The 18649-nt window shown below is 34.2% G+C and overlaps 1 protein-coding gene across 1 annotated transcript; it reads left to right on the top strand.

The window, feature by feature from the left end:
• Positions 1-509: 509 nt before the first annotated feature.
• On the top strand, positions 510-6415 carry LOC114278333 (uncharacterized). The gene is made up of 8 exons (XM_028220351.2): positions 510-1420; positions 1528-1583; positions 1773-1825; positions 1921-2033; positions 2798-2895; positions 3250-3285; positions 5638-5870; positions 6376-6415. Exons 1-8 carry the CDS (start codon positions 1306-1308, stop codon positions 6413-6415), a joined length of 744 nt encoding a protein of 247 aa, XP_028076152.2. The 5' UTR covers positions 510-1305.
• The last annotated feature ends 12234 nt before the right edge of the window (positions 6416-18649 follow it).

Here is an 18649-nt window from a genome sequence, read left to right on the forward strand (position 1 = left end):
TAATCTTAGTAACTAAAAAAAAATGAATTTTTTTTCATTAACTACAAAAAAAAAATTATTTAACAAAAAATAAAATTTTTTAACGACAGCAACCCTCGTCAGAAAAAAGAAAAAAAAAATTAAATGACATTGTTTTATTGTTTAAATTTTATTTGTGATCCTTAAAAAAAAAAGGATTTTAATTTTTTTTTATCCACCCCCGTCTCCCTCTCTTTTTTTCTCCATTCCCGCTTTTTTTTTTTTTCATTCCCTCCCAACCCCCACTCCCGGGGGCCCAAAACCAAAAATCCCTAATCTCCTAAGATTTGTTAAGCCTCAAGGAGATTACATAGAGCTTCACAGGAAGAGAAATGGCTATCGCCATGATCATTTCGAGCGCAAACGAAAGAAAGAGGCTCGTGAAGTCCACAAGCAATCTCAGATTGCTCAGAAGGTTCAGTTTCTTCACTTTTCTATTGAGGATCTTGTTTACTGTTTTGGAAAATGAAATTACTATTGAGGATCTTGTGGACTCACAAGTCACCAGATCAACTGTCTATAAATTCCTGGGATGTTTTGGGGGCTTTTTTTCTTTGTGGGTTGTCTTTGTTTTTTCATTTGAATAGTATCGACTTTTGGAGTGGTTTCTTTTTGATTTTGACTCTTCTCTCTCTTCTTTGGACCTAAAGATTCATCAGATTTGGGTAATAATCTCAATTGGGTTTTCTGTTTCTTCTTCTTTGTATTGTAAGAGATTAGATGATCAGTCTGTCAGTTGCTTAATGGTCTTATTTGTTTCACTCTCAAATTATAAAAGATCATCTTTATAAATTTATTTTCTATTTTTGTTTTTGTTTTTAAAGGTTTGTAACTGGTGATTATGATGTTCATACGTTTTGATCTTGATATCGGAAGATGATTACTGTATTGGGCTTTGTATTAGTCCTGAATTCCTCTTTATTATTTTTCTCTCTATTTCTTATCAAGATTTGATGATGTTGAATATTTGGATTCTCACAAAAACAAATAAATGTGGACAATTTTGATCTGAGCATTTGAATGTGGCAGTCATGACATCTAATAGATTTATGAATTTGGTTTTTGAATCCTTATTGCAGAACACAATTTTTCTTTTCATTTGTTTTTATTTTTATAAATCTTCATTTGGTGTTGGTAATTCATTTGGATTTTGTTAAATGCTGAGAACCGCGAGTTTCTATTTTTATTTTTATTTTTATTTTTTTAGGATGTATATATATATATCATTCTTCTTTTAGGATATATTTTCATTTTGCGGCTTTTATTCCCTGGAGAAAGCAGCTGCTCATGCATCATCATTTCTTGGAAGAACAGGGAAACATTTATTTTCGAGAGATGGTGATAATGAAAAACCTCCTATTTTACTTCAGATGGCCAACGATACTGATGATCTTCCATTTATGTGAGCCCTCGTGAATTTAATAGATTCTGATCAGAAGTCAAACAAATATTTCTTTGTGACTACAAATGATATAAAACCTATCTTGACTCCTTGTCTTGTCTCTGCAGATCTACTCTACAGTCCTTTAGGCGTCGGGTTGCCTACGCTAATGCACGATATGATCGTATCCTGCCATACTATATACATTTGTTTATTATTTTTTACTTGTTTATGTAGGAAGATATTTGGAGATAAAATGTCAGGACATTTAAACATATGCTCAAGCAATACATGAAAAACTAGTTAGGCTGTTCCAATTTTCTTCTTTTTGAAATCCTCTAATTTATGTGAAGAACTTAACACTTCCTCTTAGATCTTGTTGGATGGAGTACATCATCACTGCGGCGTTGAAGTGAGCTCCCAAAGGTAATTCTTAATCTTTATGGAGCCTTAGAATTGTGTTTCCAAATTTTCTTACTTTTTTTTCTTTCTTTTTTTTTTCAGCGTCAAAATCTGTCAAGAATTGACAAATACCCGCATGTCGTAAATGTGGAGTTAGCAAAACCTGTGAATACTCAAGAAGAAATGTCTTTAGAGGGCCAAGTCAATGTATGCAAGACCATTGATATGGAAGGTTAGTTACCAAATTTTTGTCAATGCTATTCATGTTCTACAGCACTAATCTTACAAGATTCAAGAACCATTACTTCCCATTAAAAAACCAAGTTAAAAATTAAAATAAAAAGGGTTTTTCCTTCATTTTAAATGTAGATTTCACTTGTATATTTAGTTTTTCTGGAATTGTGAAAGAGAGTAAAAAGTTACTGGCAATATTGTGAATCCCGCTCAACACCATGTTGTACCAGCTGGTACATATCATTTTAACAGGAAACTGGAATAATGGAGACTCAACACAGTTCCAGTTAATTTTCTGGTTTGTACCGGATTATTTTAGGTGTATCGGGCTAGCTCAATTTCCAAGCATACAGACTGTTCTAGCATATACCAGTTAGTGAAAAGAATGAAAGAACTGAAAATGAATTTCAGTGTGAAACAAGGTTGGGCTTCGAACTAGCATGTCTTGGTTTAGTCAAAACTGGAAGAAAAACACACACACACACACAACACACACAACCTGATTTGTTATAGCAAGTGGAAAGAAAATGGAAAAGAGAAATTGAAGAGGTAATACTAGAAGTTCTAGAACAGTTATTTGGTGAAGAACTTTATACAAGTAAATGAAATTTTCATTATGCTCTTGAGGATTTGAAGTTCAATATGATTTCATTACCATCATTTCAGATTGTCCAATTATTCTAAGCTCTATATGTAAGTAAAATATTTATTCTTGATTATTCCCTAATTTTCACACTCTTTCCTCATTGCATCCAATTGTAGAGGCAATGATCAGGGGTCTCACAAAAATGAGCTGGGAAAGGGTTGATATTGACTTCAGTGGAACTAAACAAAGACTTTTGGCGCATAGTACTATTCAGGCAAGTTTCTTCTTTCTCTTTAATTTAACTACAGAATCAAGGAAAAACATAATAACCTCAATGAGTAAAATGCGGCTTGGAGGTCAACATCTTGAAATGGATTGGAACTCTCTAGTTTGAATTCCCCTCCAGATAAAAGAGGGTCAGCACAATCAGATTTCAGTCCATTTGGAAAAATAGGAGAGAAGTAAACAAAGAAATGATAGTAGTACTAGTTTATCTTCTTCTTGTTTGGATAGTATAAGAGTGAGATAAAAGAGAAAGAAAGTAGTTTATCATCTCTTCTTGTTTGGGAAAGATAGTAGTATCAACATTTCTAATGAGTGACCTTTTTCTTTTGTTTTGCTCGTGCAGGTAAAAACTTACTGTGTGAATTCCGCCGGAGCTGATGTGATACAACATATGATCGACAATTTTCTGTTATAGGTGTCACCAAATTACATTTATTTATGCATCAATTTATTTTATTTTATTTTTCAGTTTCTTCCATATGGAGATAATGTAAATATGCACAAGCAATCCTTGAGCATTTAGTTCCTTTTAGAACTCTAATTTTTAAAATTACAGAAACACTGGAGGGAGTAATTTTCCCTGTTTTAGAGTTATATGTAACTTTCTGCCTAACATGCTATTTTAGTAATTTTTTTTTATTTTTTGACAAAAATATAAGGTAAAAAAATTATATTTGGGATCACTTGTTGACTTTTTACAGAAAAATGTACAAAAAGTATAGAGAAAAAACAATATTTGACCCTTTTTTTTCTTTTTTTTTTAAAGTTGTTATAAGTTGTTGATTTTTAAATTAAAATATTGAGTTAAAAGTGCCAAGGAATGGTTTAAAGTATAGTGCATTTGCGAAATGTTTGATTGGTGGTTGTGCGCTTGTAATTTCAGTTCGTGGATATTATTTTAGTGTAATTGGTATACTGGATGGTGTCCCGATTACTTTGACAACATGTGTGTGGAACCTAAATGTGGGCTCTACGTGTGGAACCTGAATATATTTTCAAATATTAATAAAATGAATTCATCATTTGTATTTCTATATTCTACAATTATTTTGCATTCTTTATATTGCAATTAATTGTCATGTGATTGATATATTGATGTTTTTAGGTTATGAAATTTGTAACCTTTTAATTTTAATTAGTGTTATTTTGTTTTTTTTCATTACCTCTGAATAAGCTATTCACATAGTTGACATATAATAAATTTATAATAGTATAATTTTTAAAAATGTTCCAGACATATCGTGTCGTGCATTTTTTGAAAATCAATGTGGCCTTATGTCAAAGCTGTGTCCTTGTCATGTGTCAGTGCTACTTAGAGCACAGCACAACAAATTATTTGGGAGAAACCAATAATTTAATTTGTGTGTGTGTGTGTGTGTGTGTGTTTCTTCACCAAGTTTATTTGGATTTGATGGTTTGAATTACAATTTTAACTTCACATTACGTAGCACTAATTGAGGATTGGAAAGCACCTGCAGGCTGCAGCACCTATATAGTTTTCATAACTAGCATTTGTTTCAATTTGTTAGGGGAGAACATATGTACAGGTGTAAAACTGAATAGATTACACTCCAATTGTATGAATCAGTTAAGTGTTCATTATTTTCTAATGCATAGATTTCTACCTTTGCTTGTTCCGAATGTTGTTCTAGATTCATTTCATTTGACTACTTCAAAGTTTCTTTTTATCGTTATTGTAACAATTGTTATTCTCAACAGGGATGAGTAATTCTCAACGGGATGAGTAAAGCTTCTTGAGATATTTCTGACCAGACCATCTAGTTCTGTAACTGCTCTCTTCCTTCCCTTTTATTTGTTTATTTATTTTTTGAGGTTTTCTCTTCATTTTGACTCATTTATTTGTGTTTTTTCTTATAGAAAGAACATACTTGTTTATACTTCATAAAGTAAATCATTGTAATTTGAAAGATATCTGAAGAGGAAACACACTTGCACTTCCTTGAGTGCAGTAGGATTGGGATTGTGTTCTTAATTGCATTTATTCAAGAACCATAACAGTTCTGTGGTGAATCCAATCAATGATCAATCCTACTTAGAGGTGTGATATAAGAGATGATATGCTAATTCTATGATTTTTGGAGATTGTTGAGTGTTGCTGAGCTCTTTCATCTCAAGTCTAGAAGAATGAGGTTTACCATGATCAATGAAAGAGATGGGAATCGACACATTTAGTAATGCCACTTAATTTGTTCATACATGTCAAAGGTGTTAGCAATCCATAATGCCTAACTATAATCGGTAAGACTCAAAACACAAGAAGAACAAACACACAAGAAAGAACACACAAACTTGACCTCTAGGTGACAATGCTTTAAGGCTAGGGAAATTAACAGAGAGTAAATTAGATATGAAAAATAACAGCAGAGAAAATAATATATAGTTTTAGTCATTAGGTGATCCAATCCATTATTAGATAAAGAAGAAGAAATTCTTGACCTAAATAACAGCAGAGAAGAAATTTAGAGAAATTCTTGATGGGTTTCCCAAATATTTGATTTTTGTTTAAACAAATCTTTCAAATTTTGAATTAGTAAGATAAGAGAACCCATTATGGTGTTTGAATAAAATTCTTGAATGGGGGGCTTTAGTGTTCAAATGATTCTATTACAATGTTGAATTTCTTTTTTTTTAATCTTTTTGGGTATTTTTCCTGATTGTGGTATTTGATTTTTAATTTTTTTTTGGTGGTATAAATAAATGGGTAATGTAGGGTGGTATAATATCTCCAAGTAAATTGAGGATGAAGCTAATAGGGGCAGCTGCTCAGCATAAGAGGAAGAAAGATGGATCAAATAGTAACTCAGTAAGAACATCTCTTTCCAAACTTGAGGATTCTGAGTTTGTCAACAATAGTTTGTTAGCCACCATGACTGCAGGAGACTTTGATGACCATGGTGTTTTATGTGACTCTGCTTCATCTTTGTTTTCTCATTACATCCATTGGTAATTAGTATTTAACATTATATTTTACTCTCAAACTAATTTTCTGTTTCTTCTTTGTAAACAAAAAGCAGGAAACATATTGTCCCAAAAAAAAAAAAAAAAAAAAAAAAGCAAAAACTAAAAACATGTTTAATATACACATGTTTTCCAAACAAATACTAACAAAAATAAGAAAACATGTTTGGTGAGTTGCGGGAAGGGTGAAGTAGTCACCGGGAAGGGAAGGGGTGGCTAAAGGGGGTGAGGGAGTGGCTGGAGGGGGATGGAGGAATAGTGTTTTCAAAGGCTCAAGGAACCCCCAAGGCACCAAAGGTTTCTTGAGTTTTTATTTATTTATTTATGGGTACCTAAAATTATGGTTCAGCAGTAATAATAATATATATTCACAAAAAGATCGTACACAAGCTGTATTGAGAATTATCATTTTTAAATACTGTGCTCATTAGTGACCTCCTAATTACAATGTCATTGACACTGAGCTGCTATGGCATCTAATTGATAACAGGGAAGTTACTTCCAAAATGATTAAGATCAAACAGAAATGATTAATGTTCTTATTTTAGTTTGTTGAATTAACTTTTTAGTTTATTCATATGCATCAGTGGTTTCTGGATTAATTTGTATTTTTATTTTTCAGGTCAGAAATTTTTTGGAGAGATGCAAAATATGGTCCGAGAATTAAAGAACTTAGTTTTTTAAGTTTTTTCATTTTTTAATAGATGTAAACACAGTTAATTTTTTTTTATTTAATTCTTTTGTATATACTTTTGAATATTTAATTTTCATTTATGAAATATATGACGTTATTCTATTCAATATGTGGTTATGATTCAAAATATAATATATAGTGTGTATTACATTCTTCAAATGTGCATACAAAAATAATATTGATTATTTTTCAAATATGTCGAATTCTTTTTTTATCACATATTTTATTAGTTATTAATCACACTTAAAAGATGTGATCTAAATATTATTAATCACACTTAAAAGATGTGATGTAAATATTTTTAATCACACTTAAAAGATGTAATCTAAATGTTATTAATTACATTTAAAAAGTGTGATTAAAAATGACCCTTTTTAATCACACTTCCAAATATCACACTTAAAAGGTGTGATCTAAATATTTTTAATCACACTTAAAAGGTGTGATCTAAATATTTTTAATCACACTTAAAAGATGTGATCTAAATATTTTTAATCACACTTAAAATGTGTGATTTAAATGTTATTAAGCACACTTAAAAAGTGTGATTAAAAATGACCCATTTTTAATCACACTCCCAAAGATCACACTTTGATAAAACTTAAAAGGTGTGATTAAATAACATACATCACACAAAAAAAGTGTGATCTTTATCTGTTTTTGTAGTAGTGTGAGAAACAACTCCCATTCTTCCGAGTTTGGTTTCCCTTCATAGAATCTGGAAAGTGAGCCCTCCTTGTTAGTTGATAATCTAAACAGCCTTGGAAACTCGACTTAGCTCTGGAATCATAATGATATATATGAATTCGTGCTCCTTTGAGTTCATATCTTCATCTAAGTTCAGATACACAAAACCAATCATAAAATAATAGTACTACATTTATCATATATTCATACCACAATTCACATATCATTTCATATTGCACAATCACAACCATAGGATATTAATGAAATTTATGTGAGACCCATTGCATTAATAGTTGTGATTGTATCACATGAAATGATATTTGAAATGTAATATAAGTAGATGGGTGGTAAATATAGCATTATGGATTATTGAATTGATCACAAAAATTACAATAACAACAAATTGCACCAGAGTTCCCTTTAATATATATCTTTGTCAATTTAGTCCCACTAATAACATTTACTACAAAAAAAAGCACTTTTGGCGACTAAATTTTTAGTCACCAAAAGTCCGTTTTTAGTCGCCGAAAGTCGAAATTTTACTTTCCCCAACAAAATTTTTTAGTCGCCACATTTGTCGCGTATATGTGGTCGGCGGAGGTATTGGCGACTAAACCTTTTTTAGTCGCCAATAGTGTTTTACACTTTTGAAAATCATACATTTACCGACTAATAATTTAGTCGCCAACACTCACTCAATCGCCGACTAAACCGTTTAGTCGCCAAAGTAAAGACTTTTGGCGACTAATAATTTTAGTCGCCAAAGGTGTTTCCGTCGAAAAAAAAAAAACCCACTTTTTTTTGCTTTTTCTGAGTTTCAAACCCCAACCGTCCCACATTCCGAACCTTTTTGCAACACACTCTCTCCACTATGCCACTACAACATCACATGAATATATATGCAATATATACTAGTTATATAGTATATTAACCGGTATTAATACAAAATAATATATATAAATATAATTTTTTTAATTCAATATAATTTATGTAAAAAATAAATTATTTACTTAAAAAAAATTTAGGCCACTTTTGGCGACTAAATTAAATTTTTAGTCGCCAATTCTATCATTTTCGGTTACTAATTATTATTTAGTAGCTAAAAAATTAAGTTCTGCCTAGAAATAAGCAGTTTTGGCGACTAAACCTATTTTTAGTCGCCAAAAACGTCCCCTTTTGGCTATTAAACTGAATTTTAGTCGGCAATGGACTGTTTTTAGCTACTAATTTTTTTTTTGTAGCCAAAAAGTTTCACTTTCAGCGACTAAACTGTTTTTAGTCGCCAAAACCATCACTTTTGGCTACTAAATCATTTTTAGTCGCCAAAAACCGTGACTTTTGGCTACTAAACAACCTTTAGTTGCTAACACCCCTACATTCGGCGACTAAACTGCCTTTTAGTCGCTAATACCCTTATATTTGGCGACTAAACTCTTTTAGTCGGCAAAAGTTATCAATTTTGGCGACTAATTCCATCTTAGTCGCAATTGTACTACTTTTAGCGACGAAAAATGTAATTTTAGTCACCAAAAGTGCTTTTTGTTGTAGTGATTATCGTTAAAATTTTCATATTATGTTAGTATAATTCAATTAATAAGAATTTTTTTGCAAAATTAAACTAAAATCAATGACAAAATGATCCATTGATTCCTCAAAACAATTAAAGAATTGGCATACAATTTGAAATTGTCCTTCAAAACTGCAAAAAGCCTCTCTTTTAAAGATGACGAGTCGTCCATTTTTATTTATTTTTTTTGATCGGCAAAAAAATCTTTATTGATGACAGCATACAAAGTATGGAATAGTACATCAATAAAGAGGAGCTTGGAGCTAAGACAAAGCTCCAAGCGCCAGTTGGTGTGGAACCAACCAAAAAAGATCAAGAGGAGAAAGAGATGGGAAAAAAAAAACAACAGAAAAACAAAACTAGTAACCTACACCTAGTTACTCCTCTGCACAGGCCAAGAACAAACTCCTCTGCACATTCTGAATCAACCTCCTCTGAAGCATCCACTCCTGCTAATTCTGAGAGCATACCATGAGCTGCATCAAGCTGAACACCTCACCATAAACCAGAAAAACTCAGACTACACATCATGCATCCACCAGACTAAGCTGAAACTGAGCAGGACCAAGGCCATCTCAAAACAGATTCAGACCAGCACATCAAATTCATCTTAACACAGCTTCAGGAACAACAACATAAAGCAGCCCAATTAAACTCATAATACACCAGCTTAATCAAACAGATCAGAATCCAAATAAACACAGATCCATCTCAAAACAGATCAGAATTAGCACATAGCATACCAGGGCTCGTGCACAGAACATCAGAAGACAGCATATACCAGAACTTATGCATACATTTTTCAGTAGAGCAACAAAATCAACCCACAGAGCTTTACTATGCCAGCACTTAACTACACACAATGACAAACTTGACACAGATTATATATAATATCATGCACCGAATAATTAAACCCCTTCAAAGATGAGGAAGCCCACAAAGCTACTCTAACCTTTATTATTTCTGCCAGAGCAATCCAATCCGGTTGCACCTTGTTAAATACACAGTCATTTCTGCTTCTCCACACTGACCACATAACTGCTACCGGCAGTGTTTTCCAGACTGTTAGCATCTTCTTCTTCATTTTTATACCTGGCCATGACAGAAATAAACCCTCCACTGATCCAGGGCTAACCCATTTGTAATTCCACCAATTCACAAAATTGGCCCACAATTTCCAAATGAAATGGCAGTGAAGAAACACATGATTAACAGTCTCCAACTCAGATTTGCAAAACACACAGAGAGAAGAAACATTTGGGCTCAACACTTCAATTCTTTGCAAAAATTCAGAACACTTTAACCTTCCTCTCCACGCTAGCCAACTCAAGAATTGAGCTTTGGGAGGGGCTAAATTGATCCAAATACACCTAGTTATTGTAATATCTACCCCTTGACTTGCTTCCATCCACTTCCACACTGATGCCACAGTGAACTCTTCAGACGGGTGAGCTACCCAAGAACAAGAATCTACCATCCCTTCATTGAGCCTAGGCGCATTCTGCAGGAAATCATTAAGTTTCTGCACTTCCTCCTCTTCCCATGCTAGGAGGGGACGTCTGAAGACTAGGTTCCAATCTGAATCTGACACTCTTCTATGTACAAAATCAACCAGCTTTCCGTCCTTTTCAACTGATAATGAGAATAATCTGGGAAAAGACACACTCAGATTTTGATTGTGACACCACTTATCAGACCAAAAATGCAATCTTCTGCCATTTCCAACAACTAGCCTGAAATTTTGCAAGAAAAATTCTCACAGAGCAGTGTTAACTTCAGCCACTGATATTATGCCTTTCCACGTATACGACAGCCCCACTGAACTAATAAATAAGGGGCACCACCTGCCACCTACACCGCCATACTTACTACAAATCACTTTTTTCCACAAAGCTGCCTCCTCATTTCCATACCTCCACCACCATTTAACTAGTAGACACTCATTAACCTGGCTTAGGTTTCTTACCCCTAGCCCACCCTTATTTTTACTTAGGCATATCTCCTTCCAGCTAATTAGGTGCACTTTCCTCCTAATTTCCGACCCTCCCCAAAGAAAGTTAGCTTGAATTTTGTGAAGTAATTTTGCAATGCCCACTGGCAACTTGAAGATGGATAAGAAATAAACTGGCAAGCTTGTCAAAACGGACTTGATCAACGTTAATCTTCCAGCAAAAGATAGATACCTCATCTTCTAAAAAGCTAACTTGCTCTTAAACTTGACTATCACAGGTTTCCAAGCAGCCTTTCTCCTTGGATTTGCTCCTAATGGCAACCCCAGATAACTCATTGGCAACTTCTGACTTAGGCAATTTAGTTTCTTTGCAAAGACCTGTACAATATCATCCTGAACGCCTACCCCACACACCTTGCTTTTGTGGAAATTTATTTTGAGTCCAGACATCACCTGAAAGCACCTTAAAATTCTTTTCACGGCTACAACTTCCTCCCACTCAGCTTCACAAAAAATGATGGTGTCATCGGCAAACTGCAAGTGTGTAATTTTCAACTCAGTTGGACCTGCAGATACTCCTCTAATCAATCCCACCTCCTTAGCTCTTTCCAAGAGAATGTTCAAACCCTCCGCTACAATATTAAAAAGGAACGGAGAAAGCGGATCTCCTTGCCTAAGACCTTTCATGGGAGAAAACTCAGAAGTAGGTGACCCATTAACTAGCACTGAAATTCGAGCTGTGGATATGCAGGTCTTCATCCACACCACCCATTTCTCTCCAAACTCGAAATTTTTCATCATCGAATACAAGAACTCCCAATTTACGGAGTCATATGCCTTTTCAAAATCCAGCTTTAGGATGAGCCCTTTCTTCTTTGACCTTTTCCACCAATCCACCACTTCATTAGCAATCAGAACCCCATCTATAATATGTCTACCGCTCAAGAATGCAGTTTGAACTTCACTAATAATCTTGGGCAACACTCTCCTAAGCCTTTTTGATAAGATTTTAGCGACAATTTTTTATATAGAGCTAATCAAGCTTATAGGCCTATAATCTCCCAACCTCACAGGGTTTTCCTTCTTAGGAATTAAAGTAATGAATGAGCTATTTATTCCTTTAGCTAACTTCCCGTTAGAATGAAACGCATTCATCAATTGCACAAACTCACCTTTCATGATGGTCCAACACTTTTGAATACATTTTAGATTAAAGCCATCTGGCCCTAGCGCTTTATTCCCATCACAATCTTTTATTGCTTCCCAGATTTCATCTTCCAAAAATACTGCCTCTAATAACTCAGCTGAGTCAGTTGGATTGATTGAGGCAAAAAAACCTGACAGCTTTGGTCTACTCTTCCAATCCTCATTGAAAAGGAACTTGAAATGCCTTTCCACTGCCCGTTTAATCATCCCAGGCTCATCCTGAATCACACCATTCACATTAACTGAGTCTAACAAGTTTTTCCTCTGCCTTTTGGTTGCCATTAAATGGAAAAATCTGGTATTTTTATCCTCATTTTCAGCCCAGACCCTTCTAGATTTTTGAAGCCACAGCCAATCCTTCTTCTTACTTAGATCCCAAACTAATTTTCTAAGTTCTACCCTTCTTTTTAACTCAGCATCCTGTAAATTCCTTTCTTCAGCTATCAGATCCCACTCATGCAGTTCCTCTTCTGCTTTTTTCAGCTTCTCCTCAATGTTGCCAAAGACTTCACTGTTCCACCTCTTCAAATGGACTTTCAGATTACCCAACTTTTTCAAAAGTCTGAAACTAGCCCAACCACTTACCTGGTATCCTTCCCAACAGTTCTTCACTTCTGCTTTGAATTTGGGATGCAAACACCATGCATTAATAAATCGAAATGGTTTTGGGCCCCAATCCCTCTCATCCTCCATAAGAAGTATTGGACAGTGATCAGAGATACACCTAGGCAGTCCCCACTGTTTAAACTTAAACTCTTCCAGCCACCTCGGATCGATTAAAAATCTATCGATTCTACTCCATCTATTCCCATCCATCGCATTACACCAAGTAAACTGCCTGCCTAGCATTTGCATATCTACCAGCTCCAATTTATCAATAAAATCATTAAAATCCTTCATCACTCTTTCCCTTCTAGAGCACCCTTTTCTTTCGCTCCTAAATCTGATTTCATTGAAGTCACCACCTATGCACCAAGGGCTTAGGTAGGACTGATTCAGTGTTGCTAGGGAGTCCCAAAGTTTCCTTCTTTTGAGCATATCATTAGGTGCATACACATTAATAATAGTACAATTAAAAGTATGATGGGCCATACCTGATAAAAGCACGAAGCTCCTGGCACTACAGCACTCCTTAAGCTCAAAAATCTGTGGATTCCACAAGCATAGCAACCCACCAGCACTTCCTTCTGCACCCACCTCCATGTACTCCAGCTCCTCCCACGGCCATAAGGACTTCACAAAATTATCATCTACTGAGCTTCTCTTAGTTTCCTGTATCAGAAGGACATCTACCTTCCTCACCCGAACTAAACTCTTTACTTTTGTTCTCTTCTCGGATCTTCGCAAACCCCTAATGTTCCATGATAATAAAATCATATAGAAAACTACACATCTCCTGTAAAACTCCTACCTTAAGTCCTTACCAGATTTACGGCACTACAGCTTTCCCTTCCACTCTCTCCTTATCCTTCGCATCGAGTTCAGCCAACTTGCCCATCACCTCAGTCTCCTTACCTTCAAAATCCAATCCCAGAATTTTCCCAACTTCCATGGTAGCTTGGGCTTCACTTAATAACTTGTTTCTCCTCCTGGTGTTGAGACTTTGCTCTACTGACATTGATATAGCAGCTGCAGCTACTCTGAAGATAGCTCATTTCTTGAAGCAGTTGCTACGCATCGCTTCTTTTTGCTTGATCTGTTTTTTGTTCAGTTTTGACCTATTACGCAGATTAACACCATCCTGATTACATCTATTTACCACTGCTTGGGTGGGCTTACCTTTCCTTGCTGGGTTAACTTTGACTGTTACTCTTAGCTTATCTTCTTGTTGAACACTGGGCCTAACCTGAGTTTGGGCTACACAGTTACTGAGGTTTGAATAATCCGTGATGGGCCTATTCTCCTGGACCCCATCCTGTAGCCCATCCAGCACCACCTCTAAATTTAGTTTAGGCCTTAAGCTCTCTGGCCCACTTAGGCTTCTGATAAACCCAGGGGTACAAACATGGCCTTCCACAATTTGAATTTCATTTCTTGGAATTGTCGTGCTCGCCAACCTACCCTCCAGACTACCTCCTCTGACTTTTTGATTTCCCATGCCATCCTCTGTTTCTTTTACGGCTGATACAGATAGGCACTCATTACCTTCATCTTTTTCCCCTGCATCGCAGTCCACCATAACCTGTTCCTCCTTCCTTGTGTGTTCATCTTCATGTTCTTCCTTGTCTCCCTCACCATTTTTCGACAGTTGATCCACTTCATCTTGAGCCATAGGACCAGTGACCTCATTTTCCATATAGGAACTACTGCAATGACACGGCTCACCTGCTGTTGGGATCTCCTCACACACTCTAACTGGGAATGGGCTTCCATTACATTCAACATGGATCACCGTATTGATGAACTCCATTCTGGAAGTAATCACACGCACCTTTCCCCACTTAAAAGAATTTTGAGTAGTAATAGCATCATCAAATTGAACAACTTGACCCCACAGCTTGCCAATGTCTGTAAACGTACTAACGCTCCACAAATTAAGTGGTACACCTGCACATGTTAGCCACACACACCTTTCCTGTTCAACATACTTGCCTTTGTCCCAATCTATAATAGAATCACACCATTCTAGCATCCACTCTTGTAGCTTGGTTGTAGCCTCCCTTTTATGTTGCTGGGATTTAAAAGTTAGCAGTGCTACTCTTCCTCCTCCTTCTCTGACTCTTACTTCCTCCATACCTCTTTTACCAACCTCCTTTTTAAACTCATCGAAGGAAAAGAATGATTTCAACTTTACAATTACATTGTCATAAAGCCATCCATTTCCGACTTCGAATGCCTTTACAACCACCTTCATCTTCTCATTTCTGCCACCACTCTGAACGACTTCTGCAAACGATCTTCGACCTGAAACATCCATCCTTCTATGCCCAAAACTCCTCTGTGGACACTGCGTCATCGGAACATCCCCTCTGTTAGTCATTGTATGCTGCTTAAACTCCCCTTTTTTGAACTCTGCTTTCTTTACTTTCAGGGCCTTATTGTCGCACCATAAGCCATCAACCTTCAGCACCGCCATTTCGGCAGCCACCTTGCACTCATACCTCACAAAACCAAACCGCGACCCTGTCGATTTTCGTCTTTTGGACGGGATAAAAGCATCCTTAACAACACCAAACTTATTAAACAACGTGTACAAACACTTCGGAGTCATTGAGCTTGGGATATTATCCACAAAGAGAGTAAATACTCCATAATCCACTGATCTACTGTATTGGTTTGCAACTCGTCTTCTTCTTATCACCGGATTCCATCCTCCATCCTGCATGGTTTCTTTTTTCAGTAGCTAAGCCCCCTTCCCCAAATGGTTGAAATTGGTGACGGAGCCCCTGTCCGAGAGTGCCGGAAAATGGCTGTGGGGAAAGAAAGATTTTTTATTTATTTATTTATTTATTTATTTTTTTGCTTGATTTGTCGAACGGGTGATACGAAGGTCTCATGTCAAGTGGTTGAAGAGTTGGTATATACAATTTGAAATATTTCATTTAATTTATCATTTTGCTCTTGATTTTGTTTTTTTATTTTTATTTTTTTATAGTAAATATTATCAATTGGATTAAATTAATACTATATGAAAAATTAAATCACAAAATTAATACAATGAACTACATATAAAAAATTGACATAAGAGACAAATTACAGAGACTTCGAATGTAATTTTTGTTCTTACAATAAAGTAATTTGAGTGAAACCATCTCCATAACATAGGATCTCACCATGTAAAATGTATAATCAAAATTATATTTTGTGATTGATTTTGTACCCATTTACTAATTGTTACTCACATGAAGAGAAACTCTCACTTTCGTTTTTATATTTCTTATAAAACTTAAACACCATAATTTATTAAAAGATATAACGTGTGGTTTGAATTTGATTTTTGTATGATGATACCAACATTAAAATGAATCTAGAGTATACATTGCTTCTTCCTTTTTCCCTTTTTCGTTTTCGGGTTTTTTTTTTCTTTTTCTTTTTTTTGTGGGTGGACTCTCAACACAAAGCAGTAGTCTATTTCTTAGCATAAAGTAATCCACTTTGGGAGTATGTCAAACTCAATAGACTTACTAGCATATGATCAGAACTCCACAATAACAAAGACCTTTCACATGATACAATTGAATGTTTCATATGTTTTTTCTTATTCTGACCTAAACCTCTTTTGCTTTGCTTCTGCATTAAGAATTTAAAAGCATTCAAAAGTTCTTCTATACATTTTATTTCCTTTTCGCATTTTCAAATATATTCACGTGGTTAATTTCTATGATATATGTTTTGTGGGCAATTTATACCGGTAATCTTTATATTTTGGCTCTTTAATTATTTGGTTCCCTATAATTTTAATTTCTTTTGACCTTGAATTTCTTATTTTGTCTCAATTTGATCTAATTAACTCAACAATATTAGCATTTTTTTATAAAAAGCGTGCATATGAGTGGCATGTATCATATATTTTTAGGGATAAAATTGTAAACTTGATCAACTTAGTAAGTTAATCTCAATCAAATCAGTAATCATTTTTCATCAAAAACTCTAACGGCGTTATCAATTAGATCAAATTGATACAAAATTTAAAATTAGAGTCAAAATTGAGTCAAAGACAAAAATGACATAAGAAACAAAATGTAAGAACTAACAATATAATTGATCCCTGTGTTTTTAATCAGTTTAATTGATTGATTGTTTGATTGGGGTACATTAGTATCAATTCATCAAAATCTCTCCAAGAAAATCAATTATATATAATTTTTTTTTTTTTTGATCGGCAAAGAAAAATTCCATTAAAAATATGAAATTTACAGGTACAAGGAAATAAAACGCATTGAGAGAGATTCGAAGAGTAAACACTCACTCTTCTACTACTGCTACTCGCGTTCTAACAACCAACCCCTAGCCTCACGATTTTAAATTTTAAAATACAACTACAATTATATATAAATTACTTGAATAAAAAAATGACTTCTACTTACTATAAAACGTCAAGCTACAATTCTTTTCTAATTTTGAATTAAAGTTGAATGTTAGGCACACATAATGTTGATTTTTGAAAGCTTCTCTTCAGCATTAAAGGTATTTTAATGTAACATAACTGTAATTATTTATTTATTTATATTTTATTTTATTTTATTTTATTTTTTTGCCAAAATGTTAGAACCTTTTATTGATAGAACTCAAAAAAGCTTAATGTCCAATATAGAAGTTGACTTTTGAGATCAAGTTCTACCTGGAAAGCATTCTAAGTTTTCGATGCTATAATATGATAATATTAAATTTTAACAATGTTGCTTCAATGCCACACTAATCATTTCTTCTATTTTCTTCAACGAAAGGTTAATTCAAAATGCTATTTGTGAACTTTGTTAAAGAGACAGGAAAGAGCTCTAGCCAAAATTTCACAATTTTCCAAACATTGTGAATAATATTCTTTCGATTGACAAAAATAAATAAATAAAATCCTAACCAATTAGCAATATGTATATAGCTAATCTTCTAAAGTAAACTCAAAAGTGAATCCTCCAAAAATGCAAAATAGAAAGAAACAAATTATATGCATGTTATTCAATCACATATTAATAATTTAGTAAGTTTGGTCTACCACAGTTGGCCAATTACAACTTTTTGAACTTTTGAACACAAAGAAAGAAAGAAAGAAAGAAACGTAGATCAATTGTGCCGTCAAATGTTTCAAGCATTTGAATGGTTGCCATAAAGGCTGGCAATGGGTGGGTGGTTTTTTATTTTTTTATTTTTGCAATATTTCTAGTCAGTGAAAAAAAAAACTAATAAAATTCAAAATGAAAAATTAAAAAACAATATAATCCCTTTTTCACATCTTTTTTAGGTTTGAAAGTTTTACACTAAAGCTAGATGTCCATAAAAATTTTGACAAAAACTTCATTATATGAAGTGTGATTGAGATTCAATTTTGTGGGGTCTATGACTTGAATAAATTTGAACTACACATTTAAAATTTATATTTTTGAGTAAAATTTTAAATAAAATGTTTGGATTTGTAGCATTGCTCAACGTTCTATTAAATTGTGTTTGGATTATTTCACTCACATTTTTTCTTTTCGTTTTCAAATTCCTAACCAATCCATTATCCAAACCCACATTTAGATTGACATCATAATATGGAGAAGCTAGTCTTATGGAATTACTATACGGTGCCTTAATTTAAATGCGATTCGTTTATAATAGGTCATCACTCCTTTGTCAAAATTTTGAAAAACAGTATGTGTTAAGTTTTTGTAATTGACAATCCCGTTTGACAAAACTCCTTTCACTTGTAATTTTATTCTCTTTTATGTTTTAGTGAGAATGTGAGTGTTTAGATACGAATCCAACCCAAATTGTGCCTATGTAGAGGAGTTTGTAATCTTGATCTTTTCATATTTGCTACTTCGTTGACTATGTACGGGGATCGAACTGTTTGAGTGCTCAAGTTGTCATCAGTACACTCGAGCGGAGAAAATGATCATCTAGTATTTTTGCAGAGCTTTTGAACTTTTGGGAAGCAAATTTTACCACTCGAATAGTGAATGTTGCGATCAATCGGTCAACTTATATGTTTTGCACCGCTTATACTCACACCGCTCAAG

The sequence above is a fragment of the Camellia sinensis genome, chromosome 4 (assembly GCF_055761805.1).
Source record: "Camellia sinensis isolate YWXY chromosome 4, ASM5576180v1, whole genome shotgun sequence".
Taxonomy (NCBI): domain Eukaryota; kingdom Viridiplantae; phylum Streptophyta; class Magnoliopsida; order Ericales; family Theaceae; genus Camellia; species Camellia sinensis.